This window comes from Neophocaena asiaeorientalis, unplaced genomic scaffold, assembly GCF_003031525.2.
Source record: "Neophocaena asiaeorientalis asiaeorientalis breed wild unplaced genomic scaffold, Neophocaena_asiaeorientalis_V1.1 scaffold150, whole genome shotgun sequence".
NCBI classification, from domain to species: Eukaryota; Metazoa; Chordata; class Mammalia; order Artiodactyla; family Phocoenidae; genus Neophocaena; species Neophocaena asiaeorientalis.
Window position 1 is genome coordinate 3,449,695 of NW_020176571.1, and position 24,535 is coordinate 3,474,229.

A 24,535-nucleotide genomic window follows, 5' to 3' on the forward strand; every position below is an offset into this window, starting at 1 on the left:
AGCTGTTCTCCCATTGGCTTTTTACATGTCTGTTTGTTCAGTTGGATAATGAACTTTTTTGGGGGGGAGGGTGTCTACCCTGTTCGTAACACTGTACCTGACACGGAGTAAATTTAAAATGCTCACAAACGTTGACTGATTCGTGAGATTATGAACAAGCTCGTGAGGCTTCTGGGTGTTAATCACTCACGGCTTTCTGAAAATCGGGCTTCCCATCTCCCACTCCTGTGCTTAGGTTATTGTGGACCCTGAAAACTCAGAAAATGAGTGGAGTTTCTGGGAATCGAGGTGCTGAAAAGCTCGAAGCATGGGTGCACTTTGGTTGCCTGTGTACCTGTTTAATGGTCCATCATTACTGACTCTTCCCCTGGGGTGTTTGTCTGAAGAGCAGATAAATGGATGAATCACAATGCCCAGTTATGAACCCTGGGGGATGATGGACCCTTCTGAGCCTCTGCTTGCTTTACTGGTTCTCGGTGAAAGCCTGATGCATTATTTACCGTGCGACTCCCTGATTGGGGTTTTCGCACCTCAGAGGAGAAGCCCCCGGGGTGAGAAAATAGTTTTAGCACAGGAGTCATTTTGGAGACTGGTTTTGGAATGTGCTATTGACTTACTGGCCTGGGGAGAGAGAATAATTATGGGCTGGGAAAATTCCTACAATAGGACAGTGGGGTTAGGGTACCAATGGGTGCTGCCCTGTGAGTTATGGGGAGAAATGGGCTGAATTCCGACGTCGCTCATGGTTCCCTCTTCTCAGGGTTTTTGGCTCAAGCGTGTGGTCCTATAGCACAAAGGTGAGGGGAGGAGAAGAAAAAGGGCAAGAGGAGGCTGGACCCAGGCCCACTTCTCTGGGGTCTGCATCGTGTCTCTTTCCGACGCGCGTGGGGCTCTCGAGCCAGACTGCCTGGCTTTACACTGAACTCAGTGGACGTGCTGTTATGATGAACAAGTCCCCGAACCCCTCTGGGCCTTGTACGACTGTTGCAATGATTGAATGAATTAATTCGTGCAAAGGGTTTAGAGCATGGCGAGCTCCCGAGGCCTGCAGGATCGTCAACCTGTCAGCTTTTAGGAGTCGCGCCAGAAAAGCACCAGCTGGATGGACTCTCCTACTTCCTTATTTCTCCAGCTGAAATGATCGCCAAACCACAGTCTACATCCCTCAGCAAACACGGATTTCAGCCCTGAACTGAGCTCAGGAGAATTAAGAAGATGCCCACGTGTCTTTTGCGCCCCCCGCCCCCGAGAGGTGTGGCTCTGCAGAGAGTCCCCCGCTGGCTTCTGGCTGTCAAAGAGGGTGAAACCACACACCCGTCTCTGACTCGGGAGTGGGTTTCATTTCCTCCTCGGTGCTAACTGTGATGTGAAGTGATTATCACATTCCAGCACGGAACGTGCAAAAATCTGTAAAAACAGCATTTACACCTTGGAGTCTACGGTGCCAGCAGGAGAAAAATGAGCAGTGTGGCGAGATGTGAGCTGCCAAGGTAGCTGGAGGTGGGGTCGTGTTGAGTGACAGGCAGGCGTGTTGTCCCATTGTGCACCGACTTGGCGAGAGGAGGGGAAGTGCGGGCGGGAAGGGGCCCCCCGAAGGTCGCTCTGTCCGCGCTTCCAGCCCTGAGCCCACTTCTTGCTCGCACGACGCAGTTGGCCCCTTGGTTGCTTGTTACAAAGCTTCACAGGAGGCAACTTCCCCAAACCCCTTGTGCATCTCAAGAGTCAGGAAGTCAGTTCTTCCTTAGGTCTGAGCTCCATCTCTTCCGGTGCAATTGGAGTCACCTTGGTTTATGTTATTCTAAAAGGAGATTAAAAACCGTCTGGTTGCCTTTGCATTTGGGGCTGCAGGAGGGGTGTCTCACCCTCTTTACCAGCCTCTGTTCGGAGCGTTTCCAACCCCTTCCTCTGAAATTCTGGATTAGCCAGGAGAGGCGTGTTTGAGAAGACATGCCCCTCCGGTGGTACCCGGCCCACGGGATGCTTCACACCTCAAATGGCTTTTCTCCTTCACTTGTTATTAGAAGTCCCCCAGGTATCACAGCTTTTTCCAGATTTGTAATGGGTGACCCATAAGCAAAGATCTCTTTTTAAAGTGTAATTTTATAAAGTCATAGAATCTTAGAGCCGGATGGGAACTTCAGATCATTCAAATTAAGCGACGGGAAAACATTGCCAACATCAGAGCGCTTCGGTGTTGGCGTCGGGTCCATGTTTCCTCTTAGGTCAACACCGTTTCTACCCCCTTTAGCACCGACTTGACTGTTTTTACATTTGGTGCTAATTTTCTGGTATATCCTGATATGTAATATCGAAAACCAGCGTTTCCCTACGTAAGATCTAAGAATTGTGCATAGCAAGATCTCTGTCCTTTTCGTACGACACGTAAAATGCTTCGGCATATATCATCTCGTTGAATGGGTGCCGTCGTACGTTACATACATAGACACATATGTTACATTCTGTACACCATACATAACACGTCAAGTTACATATTATTCCCATTGGACAGATGAAGAAACCAAAGCACGGAAAGTTAGTGTTACTTGCCCGAGATCCCACGGCTAGTAAATGATGGAACTCAAACTCTGGTTTTCTAGCCACTGAGACCTCTGCTTTTTCCAGTCCACCGGGCTGTGAAGACAGCAGAAGGAACAGAGTAGACACTTAAAATACAAAGGGAAAGAATGGAGAAGTTAACAGGAGAAACAAAGAATGGTGGATTGGGAAGAAACCGAGGAAAAGATACCAGCCCCGGCTTTCTCCTCCTGCTTTCAGTTCTCACTGCTATGCCCCATCGGTGGCGGGGACCCAGTATAACTTGTGGCCAGGACAGTCCTCGTTCCTCCCGGATGTCCCTGGGTCTGGGAGTCCCGGCTGGTGGGCCAGGCAAAACTCTTGACTAACAAAGTATACCTTTCTGGAAGCTGGACCGAGGCCACCGTGTTAAACCTGAACTCTCATCCAGCTTCTTGCATGGGATGAAATGAATAGCAGAGACTTCAGGACAGGAACTTGGTTTCCTAAATTTATCTTTGTAGTTTTATTTCATCGTCTAGGGCTCATGCAACAAAGTGCCACAAACTGGGGGCTTAAATAACTGAAATTTATTCTCTCACAGTTCTGAAGGCCAGACGTCTGAATCCAGGCGTCAGCAGGGTGGGCTCCTGCTGGAGGTTCTTAGGGGGAAATCTGTTCCCTGACTCTTTCTCCGCTTCTGATGCTTGTCAGCTATGCTCTGGCTGGTAGACACAGCACTGCCTCTCTGCCTCCATCTTCACGTGGCCTTTTCTCCTACGTGTGTCTGTATCTCTTCTTCTTCTAAGGACACTAGTCGTATGGAATCAGTGCCCACCCTGTCCAGTATGGCCTCATCTTAATCCGATTACATCAGCGAGGTTCTTGTTTACAAACGAGGTCAAATTCACAGGTAACAGGGGTTAGGGCTTCAGTACATCTTTTGGGGGGACTTGATTCAACTCATAACGTCATCTAACATGGTGCCCACACGTAGTAGGTCTGAGTAGAGAGTGGCTGGCAGATGGCAATGAATCTGTAGAGAGGGCTCGGAATAGTTGCAGAGTCAGTGAAGGTCGTCTCTCTCCTTTAAGTTTGTCTCCCGCTGCTTGCCCACTGTCCAACTTGCCCACTGTTGCCGCAGAACCTTGGTCAGGCCCCCTTTTCCTTGAGTTGCAGCAAAATTATAACAAGAGCTGCCATTTTCACGTCCCTATTTTGTGTTGGGCGTGTGTTCAGTGCTTCGTATGCGTTGCCTTGTTTAATTTACGCAACATTACAAAGCAACTCTTCTTATTCGCATTTTGTAGTCGAAGAAATGGAAACTCACAGCGGTTGGTTGTCTTGACGAAGATTACAGGACCAGTAAGTAGTCTTATACTACAGTCCTGCTGCTGACTGGGGCCTCTTCCCCCTCTTTTATTCACATCCCCAGTGGGAAGCGTGTCCTCACTTTTGCCCACACCAGGTCCCACCCACTGAGAGCCTTTTGGGGACTGGAAGGAACTGGTAGACGTCCGTCCGTGTGTGGGAGAGGGTGGAGGCTGGCTGGAGCCTCTGCCAGCCTGTACCCGGCTCCACGTGTTCAATCCCCTCGTCCTCCCAGGCGATTTGCTTTCTGTCGTTGCCAGAGAATTATCGTAGTGGTAGCATTGTAAGCCCGTTCCTAGCTTCCGTGAAGGGCTCTTCTGGAGGACAGGAGCGGTAAGGACTTTCACGGCACCTTCCAAACAGTTAAGCCACGTGGGTTGCTGGCTTCTGGGCCTGAGGCAGTTTTGTGCAGAGGTTTGGGGTGCAGGACCTGGGGCTCGTGCCTGGGTGCAGACCTCAGCCGGGCTGGGTCCTGGCGTGCACGCATTACACCGTCATCTGTGCCCGGTTTCATCATCTGTGTCGTGGTGGTAGCACCTTATCCCGCGGAGCTATTATGAGGGTTAAATGAGTGACTTCGTGTGAAGCTCACGTAGGTACACGGCAGATAGTCAAGATGAGCTATGATTTATCATCCGGGCTTATCCGGTGGTGTCTCAAAGGGGCGGGGGGCGCACAGGTGAATAAAGGGCCTCCACTGGTGACGTGATGGACTCATTGATCCAAACATTCTCAGAAGGGACAGGGTTCTCCATGCCTCGCGGGCTGGCCTGCCCCACTCCACATGCACACTCAGTGTTGGGGTCCAGGGCTCTGGTGTTCGCAATGTCCACAGCAGGAAAACAGAACCTCACGGAGCCCCTAGGGATGGAGAGAAGTAGGGGGGTGTAGATGGGCACCCACTTCAGACCTCTTGGCCTTCTCCGGGTGCCCCCAAGCCCTGCTGCTGGGACAAGAGCCACTCCTACTGCTCCATAACTGGATTGATGTTCCCCATGTTCTCACGGCGGGAGAACAAGGCCTGGCGGGAGGGGAGGAGGACAGAGGCATCACCCAGGCAGGCACCGCAAATCGGGTGTTAATTACCGAGTTAAACACCCTGTCCTCTTGGCCATGAATCCAGTAAAGGACATTCACGGTGGGTGAGGCCCAACCAGAGGGTGGTACAGCTGAGACCAAACCACTACAAAGGGAACTACGATGAGCACATCCCTCCTTCAGGTCCCCACCTGTAGCTCTACGGTGAAGGATCGTCTCTTGTTAGCTGAAGGGAAAGGAAAGGGGTGGCCTTTAACAGCTGGGGCTGCCAGAAAACGAGAGGCTGCAATTCCCCCAGGCACATGACATCCAAGGGCTTCATCTCGCCCTGATAGGCAGTTATGACAGCACTTCTCTAAGGAGACGCAATCAGAGAATCCCACAAAAGTGATTGCAGCCCATCACAAGGGTAAATGGGATCCTAATTAAGGGATGTTCGCTCTTAACGTGTATCAGTGCAACTCTTGCCTTCAGGCACCTAGCAGGGAAGTGATGAATATTTATTGAATGAATAAAGGAGATAAACTCGCACATCACACGTACACCAGCCAACTTCCTTTTGTTACGGAGTCTGTCTACTCCCAGCTCTCCAGAGTGAAAGCTGCGGTTCCCAGGGTACCGTCGGGGAGGGTTTTGGGGGCAGACGTGAGTTTGAATCTCATCCTCATGCCTCTGGGATTAACACCCATTTTTATAATCCGTGAAGGTTAAATACAATCACAGGAGAAGACAGAAAAAAGAAACTCGACGCGCGTTCTCACCTTTTTCCTCCTGTCGTAACTTTGCGTTTATTTGCTTAGCTTTTGTTTGGCTTTTGGGGGAAACTTCGCAGTGCAAACTGGGAAGAGTCCTTGCGGATTTCCGCGCGGGTGGATGTAAACGACCTCCTTGCGGATTTCCGCGCGGGTGGATGTAAACGACCTCATGCAGGCTGCGGGGCGGCAGGCGTGTTTACGCGTGGGGTGTGGGCACGCACGTGAGTCTGCGGGGCCGTCACGCAGAAGCACGTGCTCGTGTGCTTATGTACTTGTCACGCGTGGTTTGCAGTTCAGAGCAGGTAACGCACAATGAGGTGCACATTTAACCGCTAGCCTGGAGCTCTGGGGTTGACCCAGGGACTGATGACTCAACGTGGTGGAGGTCAGGGTCAGGAAGGTTAGCAGCCCTGGCTTTGCAGCTGATGTGCGACCTCGGGTGCTGTTTTCCTCAGGTGGGGGCTGGGTGGCCACCCTCTCGGGCGCGACACGCTCTCCCCAGGCCACCTCACGCCTCTTCCCTGATGTGCTGAGGGTTCCCAGCCGAAGCCCAAATCCGGCCCTCGAGCTTGGGCTGTATGTCTGGCTGCCCACAGGACGCCTCCGCTCAGGTGCCACGCAGGGACCTCAGACTCCTCAGGGCCCCTCCTGGTGTCACTGCTTCCCACCCCTCTGCCCCCTCCTGCTGGTCGTCATCTTACCGAGTGTGAAGTTGCCCAAGGCCCAGGCCCCATCTCCTCTGTCCCGTCTCCATGGCTATATCCTGGTGATTCTGCACCTCATCGGCTTGTCCTCTGCCCTGAGTTTGTCCTCCTCTTTTGGGTCCCACTTTGGCCGTCCTGGGCACGCCCCCCATCTCTTGCCTGGATCTCTGCATCACCTCCTGGATGCCCCCCACACAGCCGCGCCTGGCTCTGGTCTGTCCTCACAGCGGCACGAACATGCCTTCTGAAGTGGCGACCTGACTGCTTCTCCCATCCTCAGATGCGTTCAGTGGCTTTTCCGTTACCATCGGAGAAGGACCCACCTCCTTGCCGTGGCTTAGCTGGCTCCGCAAGCTCATGCCCCTGAATGCTGTTCTCTGAAGCCCTTCCCTTCTGCTCCAGCTACACTCATCTCCTTCCTTCCCCTCCTCACCTCCTACTCTTCCTTCAGGTCTCAGCTTAGATGTCACCTCTTCCAGGAAGCCTTCCCTGGCTCCACCCCCTTATCTAAGTCAGGCTTAGCTCTCCCGCCATGTGATCCTGCAGTACCTGTGCATCCTCTGTCACAGTGTGTATCGCTTTGTACTCGCTGGCTGACTTCCTCGTCTGCAAGTCCACTGTAAACTCTGTGAGGGAAGGGGCTCCATCCGTGCTGTTCACCATCGGATCCCAGCACCTAGCACAGCGCCTGGTACCTGTTAGAGGTTACAGACCTTTTGTTCTACGAGTGATCATTGTGACATATACCTTTCCTGCACTGAAAATGTTCTGTGGATGCTGGCGTTTAAATCATTATCTATGGCTCCCTTCCTTCTACGCTGGTTGGGACCGTCAGTCACCCAGCGTCCCCTAAAAAGGAAGTCTCTGAGGTCATAGCCATCATCTGCCAACCCAAAGCAAGGCTGCAGGTAAGCTGCCCCAGACAGATGTTCACTGCTGTGCGACAAGGGCAGGACTGCAGAGAGAATGGTGACACTCAGTGCAAACTGGGTAAGAGGAGATTTTTCAGACAAACGAGGGCATACGTTTCGTACCCTCCTGAACAAGGCAAGCCTTAAGTCTCAGAAAGGGCGGAAGGGGGAGGTCAGGGCTCTGCCCGGGCCGTGGGGGGAATTCCCTGCATTTCTGCGGTGGGAAGAGGGGGCAGAGAGACCGTGGAGGTAGCCCTGCGGAACCTCACTCGAAGCAGGGCAGTCTCGGGGTTTATATCAGGCAATGTATTTCCTTCCCACTAGGCCTGATGCTCCATCATCAGCTGATGTGAGCAGGGGCTGTGGTGGGGTGGGGTAGGCAGATATGTCCAGACAAGGGGTCTGAACAGCCCTGAGGCTCTGGCTCCTAGCTGCAGGCTCTCGGGGTCCCCAGCCTCCTGCTCTGGGGCCGGCGCTCTGCGGGAGGATGTGACTGTCTTAGGCTGGCGCTGTCACTCACTCTTCTATTTATAAAGTTAAAAATAAGATGCTCCATATTCCAGGAGGGAAAGAAAAGCAAACCAGTGGCTTGGGCTGCCGGTACAGCAGGGCCCTGGGCTTCTGTCCACACGGCCAGCTCTGGTGGCTTTTCCTGGAGGCGTCACTGAAGCTCGGCCAAGCCTGTGCCCACCTCCCTTTCTTCTTGCAGCTCTGCTTCAGCATCAGAGACCAGAGCTCTCAGCCCCGCCCCCGCCCCTGGAGGGTACTGCACACGCCCTAGTCAAGGCAGCCAGGTTCCATCCTGAGCACCAAGGGGGCTCGGCCTCGGCCTCCCTGGATTATTCGCTCTGGTTCCTCGGGCCCTCGGCGGATACCAGGTAGCCTGGGAAGAGCCGAGAAGCTTGAGGCAGAACCCACGGCCCTGACTCTGTTGCCAACTGCCCTCTGACTCTCAGTCACCCGTGTGAGAGACGCCTGAGTTGGTCCTTGTCTATCCCACCTGATAGGGTGGCCCTGAACTAGATGGAGGCCAGGGCATGAGGACCTTTGGAAAGCGGGGAGGCTTTGTGCAAGCCTTAAACTTCGCTGTGACTCCCCTGCTGCTTCAGGTGCCTTCCAGGCCAACTTTGTGCCTGTTTCCCCTTATCGAGCTGCCAGAGGGGATGGAGACAGCTCATCACCATCCTCCACATGGCTTCCCCTTCCAGACTTGCCCACGTGTGCTAAACTTGTGCTGTTGAGCACGCGAGATGCTTTCCCCTCGAGGTGGCAAATGGTGTAGAAAGTGGAGGTTTGGGGACAAGCAAAGAGGTGCCGCCCGTCTGGGTTTGGCGGGGAGCTGACCTCTTCCAGGGTCCTGACTTGAACAGGGCGGAAGGGGAGGAGGCTGGCAGGAGAACGAACCTCCCTCCGGAAACCTCTGCCTGCGCTTCTGCTCTCCGCCTGCTGGCTCGGGCTCTACCCTTCCCCAGGCTGGGCCCTCTGCGTTGCTGAGAGCGATGGCTCTTTCCTTTTCAGGCAGGAGAGACGTGCAGGGCTCGCGGTTCAGCTGGTGGGGCAGGCAGCCTCAGCTTCTTGGCCCCGGGCTCTGGGGACCTACGTCTTGGAGAGGCTCCCATCTTGGGCAGTGGTTCCTTTAACCCCCGCATGACCAGACACTTGATGTGCCATGGGTCTCGCCCGTTCCGAACGCGTACGGGGTAGAGGGAATGAAAGGGAAGGTTTGAGTTTCAAATCTGTCAGTGCCATACTTCTTTGTCTTCCGCAGTGTGCACTGCTGGACCATCATTTCTAAAGTACTGGGACCTGGCATGTCTCCCAGGATCCAGGCCGAGCCAGGATGTTGTATTCCTTTGGTACCGTGGCTGGTGCCAGCAGCCGAGCGCTATGCCAGGGGCCCAGAGGAGGGGTGATGCGACGGCCATCCCTGGAGTCACCGTCCTCTGACATCTTCTCGCCCCAGGCCTTGGAGCCCCCCTTGTTACCGACTGCAACGGTCTCTAATCTCACCTGGTCAATCGACGGCATCCGACGCTGTTTGTGTTTCGTTTTTCCTGATTCCCTCTCCTCTTCGGGGTCCTGCGTCCTCCCTCCTCCCATCTCTCCCGCACCTGTGGCTGTTCTCTCTCCAGCCCTCCCGTGGATCCTTCTTCCTTCCCGCTGGTAGTGACGCTGACCCCGGCTTCCCGTCCCTGGATGACCTCATCCTCCTGCACGTCTTGTGACGTCCAGACCTGCACTCCTGGCTGGGTTTCTCTTCCTCAGTGTGCGGCAAGCACTTCAGGTCCACCACGACCCAAACCGAGCTCCCTACCTTTCCTCCGAGCTTGTGCATCTGTTCCTGCCCCGGGTTCCTGCCTCCTTGAAGGGCACTGGTCAGCAGTCATACCAGGGGCCTCCCCAGAGAATTTGCAAGAGAATCTTGTCAAATCTACCTTCTTCCCATCCTTTACTTGCATCTCCTTCTCCTTATCCCGCTGCCTCCAGTCAGACCCTCATCATCCTTTGTCTGGATCACTGCAGCCGCCGCCCCGCTTCTGTCCCTGCCCTTTGCCAGGTCGTCCTCTTCACGACAGCCAGCGTGATGCCTGCACTCCAGGTGGCCTCAGTGGATGCTGGCTGAGCGAGTGCATGAGTTATGGGTAGAGACGCTTTGCTCAGAGGAGCAAAGGCGGGTGTTTGTTCTGCAGCTGCTGGACGTTGTGAGTTAACATCAGGGTCACCGTTCTCCTTCTCTTCTGGCCCTGGTGGAGATGCCTGGGTGTTAAAGAACTTCAGGTTTGAGCTCATGGGGTTCAGGAGACCTGGGTGATAGTCCAGACTGCAGCTTGCTTACTAGGGGGCGTGTCTTTTCTGAGCTGGCTTTGACCCTGAGAGCACAGCAGAAAACTGTGCTCATGGGGAGACCTGGGTGATAGTCCAGACTGCAGCTTGCTTACTAGGGGGCGTGTCTTTTCTGAGCTGGCTTTGACCCTGAGAGCACAGCAGAAAACTGTGCTCATGGGGAGACCTGGGTGATAGTCCAGACTGCAGCTTGCTTACTAGGGGGCGTGTCTTTTCTGAGCTGGCTTTGACCCTGAGAGCACAGCAGAAAACAAAATCAGGGAATTTGAGGTTTACCAAGGAGCCTTATCCTTTAGGAGGAAGAAGGACAAAGGTTATGACAGGGAGTGAACCTGGACAGGTGGCTGAACCCGTAAGGAGAGGTGCTCTGGTCGTTCCTTATGGGAAACGTCGTTCAATCCGCCCGGCATCACCCCACCCTCCCAGAAAGTGCTAATGGGAGGCTTCCAGGCTGTCCTTCTTCCCCTTGCCATTGTGACAAAATGGGCTGGGTCTTGGGGGTTCCAGAAGCCTCTCTGCAGAGCTCTGATTCCTAACCCGAATAGGGCAAGCCTTGGAGCCTTTCCTGTTGAGTGGATGACTCTTATTTAAGTTTCCGTATGTTTCGGGGTGAGTGGGGATTTCGTATTCAGGTTGAGGGGCTGGCTGAGTGACCCCCAGGGAGCCCCTTGGACCCTTTGGGCTGGTTGATCACATCTTACCTGAAGCCAGGGGACGGGCCCAGTGAGTCACTGAGACACCCTTCAGGTTTCCAGCGCTAACTCTGCTCTTCCTGTCGCAGTGTTCAGTGCATGAATGGTGCCCGTGACAGGGTGCATACCATCTTCTCTCTTCAAGGTAACCTCCCTGTCACAGTGTCTACACCTCACTGTGCCTGCACCTTTTCGGAAAGCCGGCCATTTGCGTCTTACACGTCACTTTCCCGTCAGTATCAGGGAAGCTGTGGTACCCAGCATGTGAGTAAAGAGAACACCACAGGTCACCAGTGGGAAATGTTTAACAGCGATGGTTTTAATTCAGTCCGTTGCCTCGGCAGAACATTCCCTACAGTGTATTATTTTGCAGTACTTTATCCCGTCCAATTTTAGATAATGAATAATCACAGTCATATCTATGACTGTGGCTAGATACGGCTCTAGCGATTTCATCCAAGGAGCCTAGTGTGACTTAACACATCTGGGAATCCTTTTCTAGGCCCCAAATCCTGAAGGCTAAGGAGGAGCTGGGAAGAGAAACAGGCAGGACTGATAGTGACTGTCCTTTGGAGAGGGAGGCTCCGAGGAGAGGTCCGCTGTCAAGGCCAGAGAGTTGATTTCAGGGCCAAAGCCGGGCTCTGAGCCCTGCCTGTTCCATGTGTCAGGTTGCTGTGTCTATTTTCCGGTCTCGGCTAAATCCATCCTCTCTCTTCTGCTTCCCGCAAGGTGGTCTCTTGTTCCCCACAGAAAGCCAAAGAGCTCAGTCTCCTTCGAGGTAGGTGCCTGGATGGCTCAGTGCCAGAGCCCTGGCCGGGGCTGGAACCAGGACCGTCCCGCTCACCTTGCTGGGAGTGCCAGGGACCAGATCCGTGTTGGGGTGTGGCTGGTATTTCTAGCTGCAGGATGTGGTTTGGAGAGGAGCTGCTCACCCAGAGCCTTGGAGCCTTTCCGAGTCCCCCAGCTCTTGGCTGGATTAGGGGGTCGCCCTGCCCCAGGGGGCGGGGTATGCATGACACGATGTGCAAGCGTGCTGCTGTCTTACATCTGCTCCTCTAACGTGCTCTCCATCCTTCTCCACCCTGCTCTCTGCCCCAGAAAGCTGAACTGCATGGACAGGCTCCCCTCCCACCCCAGCTCCCCCAGGCTGCGGGCTGGCAGGGTCCCATGGTGGGGTGTCGTGAGCTGGGGCGCCACCAACGGAGCAACAGCATATCAGAGGAGGGAGGGGAGTGAGCTCAGAACAGTTATTCCTCCAGCTCCTTCCCTGTAGGCTCCACCGTCGACTCTTCCCCTCAACTGAGGCTTCCACACGAGCCCTCACCACCTCTGGGCTGAGAGTAACTTCTCTCTTCCTGAGCCCTGACACCTAGAGGTCACCGTGGGGTCATCTTACCAGCACCGGGGGCTTCTGCTACGCTGCCCTTACGAACAGAAATGCTTGATGGTGTTCACCCAGCACTTACTCTGCCCCAAGCTCTTTCCATGCATAATCTAATTTCATTCTTAAATAACCCTGAGAGCAGATACTAATAATGTCCCTGGCTTGCGAGAGAGGGAGCTGCGACTCAGAAAGATGCAGTGAATGTCCGAGGGTCACAGAGCGAGGAAGTGGCGGACGCTGGTTCCAAACTCGAGCAGCCACGTCCCAGGACGCAAGTTCCTGCTGGTTACTGGTGGGATCCCTGGAGCAGCCAATCCCGCATCATCTGGGAACTTGGGAGAAATGCAGATTCTCAGCCCCACCCCAGACTGACTGGATCCGAGGCTGGGATCCAGCCTCAGTGGAGGTGGGATGTCCACCAGGGTTTGAGGACCACTGCTCTCACTGACCCCAGCTACCTCAGCCGCCGTCCCTTTCCCCCCCAGCCTTGTGTGGCTGGACTGCCGTGGCTGGTTCCTCCTCTGGCCTGCTCTGGGGAGCAGGCTCCGTCAGCACTGGCCACTGCCCCGGGCTCCGGTGCTTTCTGTTTTCTGTGTTTGGTGACTGTGACCAGCCCAGGCTCTCCTCCCAGCTGGCTTCTCAGGGCTGTGCACCTATTTTTCTGGGCTCATCTTCCACGGATCTTCTCCTTTCTCTGGGCTTCGGTGCCCCAGGTGTGAGCACAATGCTGATAAGTAACAGCAGGACATGGGCCAAGCCTCCCTGCACAGATGTTTCATTTGGCCTCCTGGTTCCTGCTCCCCACAGAGGTGTCCGCATCCACCCCCTCCCTCCGCTTGTCCACGCGGCCCACGTGGTCTCCACATACATGCCTGCTTGGTCCACAGTCTCGAATCCGGTGCCGCCACCTTCCACGGATGGGAATCCAAGGCCAGAGAGGGTAAAGGTTGGTCAAGGATGCCCAGAGAGGCAGGGGCAAAGCCGGGGCTGGAGAAAGAGCTCCCAGGTCTCAACGTAGCCTTCGCTCATCGCATGGTCCTTGCTCTGGGGCTGAGGGTCGCTGAAACTTCACCGGCTGCCCAGTCAGACGCTTGCCTCTCCAAGATCTTTTACGAACCTACATAAAGGCGGGCCCTCGCCAGTTTGTTGGAGATGGGGTCCAGGGTGGGGTGATTCACGAGAGGGACAGATGATTGTGTTCAATGGGGAAAATGACCACGTGCTTAAGAGCGTCCAGGGCGCCGCACGGTGGGACCTAAGTGGGATGACTTTGCCGGGAACGTGTCTTCGTGGAGGCAGGGCTGTCACTATTGGTTTCCTGCCCGTCAGAGTCTCGGCCTCGAGGCAGCACTTGCCTCTCCTGAGTCTGACTCCACCTTCCACCAGTTTCTGACTCTATGACCTTGAACCAGTGACTTGTTGTCTCTGAGCCACAGGTATGCCCTGGGAAAATGGCCTCTTGGGCTTGTCTTCATCCTCTTTCCCATCATTATAACAATATACTTTCTTCCTCCTCTCAGGAGGGAATGGACCTTGAGAGTGAATTTGCACTAAAGTGCTCATTTGACAAGTAAACGTTTAATGTGTTGTGTTCACCACCACTCCCAGCCAAGTCTCTTGATTCAGGAATTTTGAAAGGGATAGAAAAGATAAAATGGGAAATGCTGCATCCAGATTTCATAGGCTTTAAATCCAGGGATTGCTGATTTTTAAATGCTTTTCAAGCCACCAGAATAATCAGGTTTTGTCTGTTTTTCCTTTTGCTTCTATCAGTTTTTTTCTCCATTTTTTTTCGTGGTGGTCAGATGCACATAATATAAAACTTACTGTCCTAATCATTTTTAAGCGTACAGCTCAATGGTATGAAGTACATTCATATTTTTGTGCAACCATCACCACCATCCGTCTCCAGAACTCTTTTCGTCTTGCAAATCTGAACTTCTGTGCCCATTCAACAATAACTCCCGTTCTCCCCTCCACCCTCTGGCCACCACCATTCTACTTGTCTCTATGGATATGACTAATCTAAGTGCCTCATGTAGGGGGAGGCATACGGTATTTGTCTTTTTGTGTCTGGCTCATTTCACTTAGCATAATGTCCTCCAAGTTCATCCGTGTTGTAGCATGTGTCAGAATTTCCCTCCCTTTTCAGGCTGGATAATAGTCCATTGTATGCATAGACCACATCTTGCTTGGACCCTGCTTTCACTTACTTCGGGCATATACCAAGAAGTGGAATTACTGGATCATATGGTAACTCTAGTTTTAATTTTTTGAAGAAGTGCCAAACTTTTCCACGGTGAATGCACCATTTTTCATTCTCATTGCAAAAGGTTTCCAGTTTCTCCACATCCTTGCCAACACTTATTTTCCCGTTTTTTTGCTTTCTTTCATTATTAGCCATCCTAATGGGTGTGAGGTGGTGTCTCCTTGTGGTTTCCATTTGCATTTCCCTAATGATTCGTTCTGTCAGTTTTTGCTTCATATATTTTGCATCTCTTTTATTAGATGAATAAACATTTGAAATTGCTGTGTCTACTTGATGAAGTGACCACTTTATCATTATGAAGAGATCCTCATTTTCTTGATATTATTTGCTGTGAAATCTACTTTCTCTGATACTCTTCTAGCTACTCCAGCTTTCCCTTTATTCAAGTTAACATGGTATATTGTTTTTCATCCTTTTTTAAAAACTGTTTTTGTGTTAAAAGTAAGTTTCAAACAGGGAGGCATGTAGTTGTTTAGAAAATCTAATATGATAGCCTCTGTTTTTTAATTGAGGTGTTCAGACCATTTATAGTTAATGTAATTATAAATATTATATTGATCCTGTAGGGTTTAAACCTACCATCTTGCTATTTGTTTCTATGTTACTTATCTGTTCTTTGTTACACTTGCGCTCTTTTTACGCCTTTTTTGGGGGACGATACTTGAGTGTTTCTTAAGATTCCATTTAATCCTCTTTGCTGGCTTATTATGTATAACTTTTTGTGCTTTTGTAAAGTGGATGCCTAGAGTTTGTAGTAAGTATAATGAACCTATAGTCTCTCTTCAAGTAATATTACAGCACCTCACATGTACTATAAGAATGATACAACAGTGTACTTCCGTTCCTTCCCTTCTGGCCTTTGTGCTATTGCCATCATACATTTTATTCCTACCTATGTTATAAATCCTAGAAGACATTGTTTTTATTTTTTAATTTAAACAGCCAATAATCATTTAAAGAGATTTAAATAATAAGGAAAAGGTCTTTTATGGTTATCCATAAAAGTTACTTTTCCAGAGCACTTCATTCTTGGTGTGGATCCAGATTTCCATCTGTTATCATTTTCCTTCTGCCCAAAGGATGCCCTTTAACATTTCTTATAATGTGGACCTGTGGATAATGAAATCTTTCACCTCTGTATGTCTATAAAAATCTGTACTTTGGCTTTATTTTTGAAAGATATTTTCACTGGGTATAAAATTCCAAGTTGAGAGATTTTTTTTTTTCCTTTCTGTATTTTAAAGGTGGTGCTGTCCTGTCTTCCTGTGTTGTTTCTTATGCGAAGTTGGCTCTCATTCCTATATTAGTTCCTTTGTATGTAACGTGTCTTTATCCCCCGTCCCTGGATACTTTTAAAACTTTCTGTTTATCAGTGGTTTAGGCAACTTAATTGTGATATAGTTTGGTGTGTTTTTCTCCCTCTAATTTCTTTTCCTCAGGGTTTGCTGAGCTTTTTGAATCTATAAGTTTATGGTTTCTGTCAATTTGGAAAATTTCAGCCACCATTTCAATATTTCATTAAGTATTTTTCTGTTTCCCCTCCCTTTGGGTACCACAGTCACATGTGTACTAAGTCACTTGAAGTTCTTTCGCACCTCACTGATGCTCTGTTTAGCTTTTTGTTGTCAATCTTTTTCTCTCTGTGTTTTATTTTGGGTAGTTTTTATTGCCTGTGTCAATCTTTTCTTCTGTGACATGTAATCTGCTATTAATCTAATCTGGTGTATTTTTAAAAATCACATATAGTTTTTATCTCTAGAAGTGCATTTTCTCCCTTCTGTGTCGCCACATAACACACTTAATCTTTCCTCTAGTTTCTTGGACATGTGAAATACAGTTACAGAAATAACTTTAAAGACCTTGTCTACTGATTTCATCATCTTTGTCCTTTCTAGGTTGGTCTGGAGAGATGGATTTTTCTCCTCATTATAGGTAGCGTTTTCCCACTTCTTTGGCAAGCCTGATAATTTTTGACTGAACGCTGGACATTGTGGAATCGACACCTTGTTGGGAGCTGGATACTTTTTGGATATTTTGTATTTCTAAGCTTAGTTCTGGGATGCAGTTAAATCACTTGGAGAGTTTAACCCTCTCAGGTCTTGCTTTTAAGCTTTGTTAGGTGGAATCAGAGCAGTCTTTAATCCAGGGCTAATTTTCCACCACTGAGGGGGGATAATAGTCTTCTGAGTATCCATGAATTCTGAGGTTTTTCCACTCTGGCCTGGGGAGACGAGCCCTTTACTGGCCCCGTGTGAGTACCGTAAAGTCGTCCCTTTAACTTCTTTGTCGTTCTTTTCCTGGTCTCAGGTAGTTTCTTCACATGCATAGTTTGGTCAGTCTCAGCTGAAGACTTGAGGGGCACTCACTCCAGATCTCCAAAGCCCCCCCTCTGTAGAGTCTTCTACCCTCCAGCACTCCGTCTTTCAAACTCTAGCTGTCTTGCTTTCCTGATTCCCACCTCTGTCTCTTCCACCAAGGCAGATGCCTCTCTCTGCCTGGGTTTCCACTCCCTACAACCCAGCTCAGATATACCAGGCAGTAAGCTGAGACGTCATGGGGTTTGCCTTGTTTGTTTGTCAGCTTTCAAAGGTACTGTTCTTCATTGTCCGACGTTCAGCGTCTTGAAAACTGTTATTTCACGTGTTTTGTTCAGCTTTTAAACTGACCGTCAGAATTGCCTGGGAGTGCTTTGAAAAATCCAGATTCCTGGGATCTGTTGTTGGCTAATGTGAGGCCACCTTTGGAGTAGATCTGGTGGCTGACGTTGTTCCCTTTCTAGCTGGAACACCAGTGTTTTCAGTAAATACATTGGAATCTCTGATTAAAGGAGTTACTCACTTCTGCTAAGAATCTGGGCGGAAAGATATTTATTTCGAGCAAATGGGTTTCCTAGAACTGGAGTCCTGGGAAACCAGATGGGAATCTGGATTGAGCTGATGTGGCTTTGGTCTTGGCCTACAACTTGTGATTTTCTTTCTGATTTATGACTTTGTAGCTCATTTATCTCCAGCCATTGGCTTATTGGACAGATGATGGGGCCAGAGACTCTGTGAAGGGCCAGTTCTTGCGTCCTGAACAGCCCCACCGTGGGGACTAAATCAGCCAGTCAGTTTCTCTGAAACTCAGCCCCATTCCCTGCAATTCTGGTCTTGCAACACTTCGCTGTGAAGAGACTGTTGGAAAAGCGTCTACAAATACGCTCGAATCTGTACTTGAAGCCACTTGTAGTCTACATGGATGGAAATATGGGGGTTAGTAAATGCATCCTGTATTTGCAAGATATTTCCTTTTCCTAGAAATCCTGGGAGATGATAAGACAGTTCTCGGTAAAGACACTTGGGGCACCACTGACTCCTCCAAAGAGCGTTGAGTGTTATTCAGATCCTCAGGGTTATTCTTCTCAGTTTTGTCTTCCTTGCTGCCACCTCCCTCCCCGCCCTCTCAAGGGGAAAGAAAGGTCTCTGGTTGCATGGTGGGAAGGAACCTTGCATGATATATTTATGAAGGGCAGCGTTGACCCGGTAGAAGTGGAAGGATACTTTAATCATCACATCCTTACTGAGCCCCAGCTCTGTACCAAGCATTAAGGGGGAAACAGTGACACATCAGATCTGGGTACCGGTCTCTGAAGGAATTTACTTCTTGGCTGTAGAAGCAACACCTACAATTGTGAGAAAATTTGCATGAGACTGTCTGCCGGTAAAAAAGGGCAGAACGTACGTAACCAGTAGCTTTGGACCAGCAGATGCCACAGGAATACAGACTAGGAGCAGGAGAGACCAGGTGTCGGCGTCTGGAGAAAATGACTGAGTTTCCACGATGGGCATGTTCTTGAAGACAGCAACTGTATAGTTCTCAGAAACCTCTGGGGAAGAGGGGTAGCTCAGAGCCCAGGGAGTAGACGGTGTGGAGGGCGAGGACAAGGCTCAGGCAGCCAGAGGAACAGAGCGCTAAGGGCAGCCAAGGCCACTGTGTCCAGGGCCAGAGAAGGGCTCAGGCAGCATCCCCAAGTAACACCGGGGCGGAGAGTCAGTTGGCCAGAGATGCAAGTCTTGTTCTCCTCTATCACACCTTAGAATTGCCTCTGAATATTTACACACACAGCATCTTTACTCATCACAGAAGCCCGTGGAAGAGGCAGGACACATACTTATTGCCATTTGACAGAGGAAGAAACTGAAGGTCGGAAAGGTTAAATGGATTTTGCATCATAACCTGAATAGGGGGAGAACCAAGACCAGAACCCACAGGTGCCCCGAATGTGTGACCTCCGTCTGACACCCTCTGCCTCCTTGGTGACCCTGGCCGAGCATAGAGTCACCTGCCCAGCTCAGGTCCCACAGGGATGATGTGACCCATATCTGGGACGAAGGCTTCGTCCAACTCCAGGCAGGATGAGGGTGGGGGAAGAGATTGGCTGTATCTTTCTGCACATCTGTCCATAAAGGAAGCAGAGAGGGTGCTTGGTGACGTCCTTCAAGTCAAAGGAGAGAGAGGCCCCTGTTGGCTTGGGGAGGGGAGAGGGATGGCGGCGGGGGGGATGCATGGCAAGTCTGCTTTGTAAGCCCATTAAGGAGGAAGAGCCAGGAGCCAGGCACCCAATTAACCTGACATCTCTTGCAGCCAAAATATCTGAGGATATAAGAAGAGAATTCAGTATGTGGAGGCTTGGGGGGAAAGTGACTAATAGCTGGAAAACAGCCCCAGTTTATTTAAAGAACAGGTCAGGTGCAACAACTCCAATAGATTCCTTCCCAGCAGTTCCAGATCTGGGAGACAGAGCAGGTGCCGTGCGGCTGCAACGCCATCCCGATGTGAAGCAGGCATGGCCGTTGTGCCACAAACAGACTGCCAGGGGCTGCCGGGAAGCACCGGGACACCATACGCGGCTGCCAAGGGCTGCCCTTGGAGTTGAGCCACGCCGTGACCCTGGCCGTGACAGCAGGATAGGGACCGGCCCAGGTCACCCAGCCCGCAGGTGGCGGAGCCCTCACCCAATCCCGGTCCTTTTGCTGTGAGAGCCAAGGTGCTTTCTGTAACCCGTGGCTGCCTCTCCTTCAGGTGACCTTGGCCCGGCTCTGGCATTGTCTGGGAGCCTCAGTAGCACCGAGGCAGAGCCAGGGTGGCCTCTGAGGGCTGCACCAGGGATCGCAGAGGAATGGAGAAGGCAAGAAGCTGTCCCCAACTTTGCCTGGACCAGGGCTTCACAGGGAGCCCCGGGAGGGCTTGTTAAAGTGCAGGCTGGCAGCCCTCACCCTCGCAGGAATGGATTCTGCTGGTCTGGGGTGGGGCCTGATACCCACCCAAGGTGACTGACACAGATCGTAAGAGAGAAACACTGCCCTCAGTCAGAGACCTCAGATGGCTTCCTTCAGAACAGTAATTTCTAGAGATGTTTATAGCTCTCTCAGGGAAAAAGAATGCCACAGCTATTACACTGGTAGCACTAGACACCCTCATTCCCTCTTGGAGATTCACGATTCATTTTAGCAAATTAAAGCCTTAAAAGGATTGCAATTAAGAAATCTCTTTATATTTTGTAGTATACACATGTATCAAATCATTACACTGTATGCCTTCAACTTACGCAATGATATATGGCAATTTTATCTCAAGAAAGCTGGAAAAGAAAAGAAATCTCTTTAGCTTTTTGTTTGGCCCAAACTCACTTGACCACAGAACCCCTTGTTCCAGGAGTGTCTGTTCTGTGGGAAACAGTGTGGAAAAACGCAACTCCAGACAAGCCGTTCTCAGTCTCTGGGATGCAGCGGGAATCACGTGTGTGGGCCTGTGTTGAAATGGATTGCTGGGCTCCACCCCAGAGAGTCTGATTTAGTGTTGCCAGCGAGGCCCGGGAACATGCATTTCTTACAAGCCCCCAGGTGATGCTGATGCTAGAGGTGTGGGGACCACCCAGCGAGAGCCACGGCAGGAGGCCCCTCTGTGAGCCCTAGGGAAAGAGGGAGGGTGAGAACTGAGAAAGGTGCGTGGCAGGACCCGGGGGAAGAGGCTTCCAGGGAGCACAGCCTTGGGAGGGGCTTGAGTCTGAAGTAATGAAAAAGCATGTGAGGGCGGGCTCTGCTGAGATGCCAGAGTTAGATTCAGGGACACAGTATAATAGAGAGGTGCCAGCTGGTGACAGCAGCTGACGCTCTGTGACATGCATCAGTGTCTGGCCTCGCCACAGGGGGCTCTAGAGAGAGTCTGTGCCTTTAAAAAGCCAACGCTAGAGGGGCGCATGAGGGTGACAGTTGACAAATGAGCAAGCCTGGGAGCGATGCACAGGGAGACAGCTCCAGCTTGTAGGACCAGCGGTGTCTAGACCCTTCTCCCCGTCCCCGAGTCGTGCAGGCTTCCGACCCCCAGGGGGAAGAGCAGTGAGCCAGGTCGTGGCATCTGCTCCAGCACCGTGCTTCCTTCTGGGGAGGCTGACTGCAAGACTGCTTTGCTGAAAGCTCCTCTCTCAGCCCAGGTGATAGGAAACACGGGTGCAGGAGAGTGGATGGGAGGGTGGAACCAGGCTCATCTCTGGCCAAAGGCAGGCATGAAAGCTTTGTATCTGTGGTGTGGTCATGGGGGACAGGAGAGTCCCAGGTGCCCGACACAGCCATGCCTGCCTTGCTGCTGCCCGACACCCACCCTTAGAACGTTCCCCCTTCAGCTGAGCTCCGGCCCCTACCTAGAGGCAGACAGATGGTGCTAGAAGATCTAGCTCAGGTCACTACCGACTGCATGGACCACGGTCAAGATGGGAGAAAAGGGTGATCCCAGGCTGGGTGGGGAGACGGTGAAGACAGCTGGGAAGGAACATGCAGTGAGACCCAGGCCGGGAGCCCCCCTGCTCCCACGCCCTCCTCTGCTCCCCCTGCGGCCCCCGCTACCCCCTGCAGGCCCCTTTCTGTCCCTCTGCGGGACCTCAGCATGGCAGGCCGATGCTGAGGACAGACTCAGGTTAGCAAAAGCTGTCTTGACATTTGGAGACGGAGCAGGATTTGGCTCCTTCAGGGGCGCCTTTTGTTCTCAGGAAAATCATCTGTACAGCTTGGGCCGGTGCCAGGGACTGCCATTTATAGCCCAATGGGCTTGGGGTGGCTTCGGCTGCCTGGTGCAGAAAGCGCTGGCTGCTCTCCGCCCCCAGCCGTCTGCCTTCCCCTCGGGTCTCCCCCACTCCTCTTCCCCCTCAAAGCCTCTCCTTCCTCTCCCCATCCCCTCCCCTATTTTCTTAGAGGTCCCAGTTCTAGATTTGCCCACGTGACCCCAGACACCTTCCCTTCCTCACGTGGACCTCAGCTTCTCCTACAGACTGGAGCCCCCTGTCTGCTCCCCTTGGAACTCAGTCACCTTGGCGAGGTGCCTACCTGTGCCAACCTCCACCGAGGCATTGTCCACATTGCCTTTGGCCTTCATTCTCCCCTCCCAGGGCTGGGCTTCCTGCCTGGCCTTGCTTTGCCACCCACTTCGGAGCACAGGGCCTGGGTCCCAGCAGAAGCTGTCAGGCTTGGTGGGACTGAACTGGTCCAGCCACGGTGTCAGGCTCAAGAGCACAGCTTTGCTGTCAGATAATAAATGGTTCACGCCTTGGCTCTGTTACTTGCTAGCTCTGGGCTTAGCAACTGACTGAATTTTTGAGCTTCAGTTTCTCTGCCTGTAAATTTCAGTACCTCACTTATTATTAGGCTTTTATGAGATAATATTCGTGAAGTGTTTAGCACAGTGCCTGGCACTCAGTGGGCCCTCAGTCACTGTTAGGGATCATCACCATCACTATCATCACCATCACCATCACCACCACCATCATCACCATCATCACCACCATCACCACCATCACCATCATCACCATCATCACCATCATCACCATCATCACCATCACCATCATCACCATCATCATCACCATCATCACCATCATCACCATCATCACCACCATCACCATCATCACCATCACCACCATCACCACCATCACCATCATCACCATCATCACCATCATCACCATCACCATCATCACCACCATCATCATCATCACCACCATCACCACCATCACCATCACCATCATCATCACCATCATCACCATCATCACCATCATCACCACCATCACCATCATCACCATCACCACCATCATCACCATCACCACCATCATCACCATCACCACCACCACCACCATCACCATCATCACCATCACCATCATCACCATCATCACCATCACCATCACCATCACCACCATCATCACCATCACCACCACCACCACCATCACCATCATCACCATCACCATCATCACCATCATCACCATCACCATCACCATCATCACCATCATCACCACCATCATCACCATCACCACCATCACCATCACCACCATCACCATCATCACCATCATCACCATCACCACCATCACCATCACCTTTACCATCATCACCATCACCACCATCACCATCACCACCATCATCATCATCACCATCATCACCATCACCACCATCACCATCATCACCACCATCATCATCTACCCTCATTTTTAGGTGCAAGTGGGGTTAGGTAAAAAAATTCTGTCCCTGAATCTCCAGCCCTGCCCATGGAAATCCCACCCACCCTTTGAGGACCAGCTGGACACCCCTTCGGCAGGGAGCCATCCTCCCATCTCCAGCTTTGGTGTTTCCATAGCCTTTTATCTTATCTCAGCATTTAGGAGCCTGGGCCTGTTTGCTGCAGTGGGATGGGGTGGACCAGGGAAATCGCAGGTGAAATACTGGGGAGAAACACTGTGCTGAAGATGCCCTGGGAAAGGCCAGGCCTGGGGGCAGGACACAGCGTCTGAAGAGTCCTGATCAGCAGTTGGTACTAAGAATAGAAGACAAATTCACAAATCCTCTCAGTGGAAGGTGACCCTGAGCGGATTGGGGGGCAGGCAGCAGCGGGAGGTTTTCCACCAGAGCAGCGCCCTGAGCCCTGGGCCCTGGGGAGGAAGGGGGAGAGCAGGACAGAGCAGTCCAAGGCTGGAGACAACCATGTGGATATGTTACCAGAACCAGACAAAGAGTCTCAGGGGACCCCGTGGAAGGGACCTTGGACTCAGAGCTGAATGGAGCTCAGGGGTGCAGGAGGCCCCTGTGACCTTGACCGTGCAACAGCCTGGTCCAGCTGGGACTTTTTCTCTCTTTAATGTATTTAAATGGAGTCAAGATTGGGGTGAGCTTCACGCACAGAGCCTCCTCCAGCTTTAGAGGTGACTGCACAACTTCCTGAACACAGCGTCCTCTGGACACATGAGGCTAGACAAAGGTTGGCTTTGTTTTAGTGCCGCCATCTAGTCACTGGAGTACAACGCCTGGGTCACACATCTTTAGAGGAGGGGCAGTCACAGAACTGGAGGCATGAAGACACATCCTCCCAAGCCTCTCCCCCCAGGTCCCCTGGTACCTCCAAGGTCCTCAGAGAAGGATGCTTCCTGCTTCTCTCCCTGCCCCATCCTCACTCCCTCTACCCCCTCTCTGGGGGTCTCTCCCAAGTGAACCCCTCAGCTCCGCTCTGCAGATGGTTTCCAAATCCAGAGAGCCAGCCTCAGTTTCCCATCCGAGGTCTGGGATCACATTTCCAAATTTCTACTTTTGGCTGTTTACAAATGTAGTACTTGTTAGTGGCATACATTTAAAAAAAATATATAACAAGCACAAGGAAGGAAAGTGTACACTGGTCACAGCCCCGTGAACAAGCACCGTGACAATTGCGGCCCGTCCCAGTGCCTTCCCCTCAGTCACAGGCATGAAAACGTTTTAATTCTAAAAATGCGATCACACTGTGTACTCATCTCCCACTGGTTCTCCTCAACCCACAGTTTGTCACGATCACGTTTCTCTCATTAAACACTCTTCTGCGACATTTGAAGTGGCTGTGTAGCCTCCAGTGTGGACGCACCGTAGTTTGTACAATCGGTTCTGTTTCACGGAACCCCCAGGTTGACTATTTTCTGCCATGACGAATAGTGTCGTCACAAAATTTGTACAGCTACGTGCTCAAGATTATCCACGATCCTTACTTTAGGATAAATTCCCCAAAATGGAATGGCTG

General features: G+C 51.6%; 1 protein-coding gene across 2 annotated transcripts in view; it reads left to right on the forward strand.

The window, feature by feature from the left end:
• Positions 1-24,535, forward strand: part of PRMT8 (protein arginine methyltransferase 8) — a 78,633-nt gene that overhangs the window by 4,241 nt on the left and 49,857 nt on the right. Inside the window, exon 1 of one of the 2 annotated variants that reach the window (XM_024733289.1) lies at positions 20,080-20,127. The exons of the other annotated variant lie outside the window; for it this stretch is intronic. Within the exon in view, the coding sequence (XP_024589057.1) occupies positions 20,080-20,127 (48 nt within the window). Of the gene's footprint in view, positions 1-20,079; positions 20,128-24,535 lie in introns of those variants that run through there. 2 annotated transcript variants of the gene reach the window in all.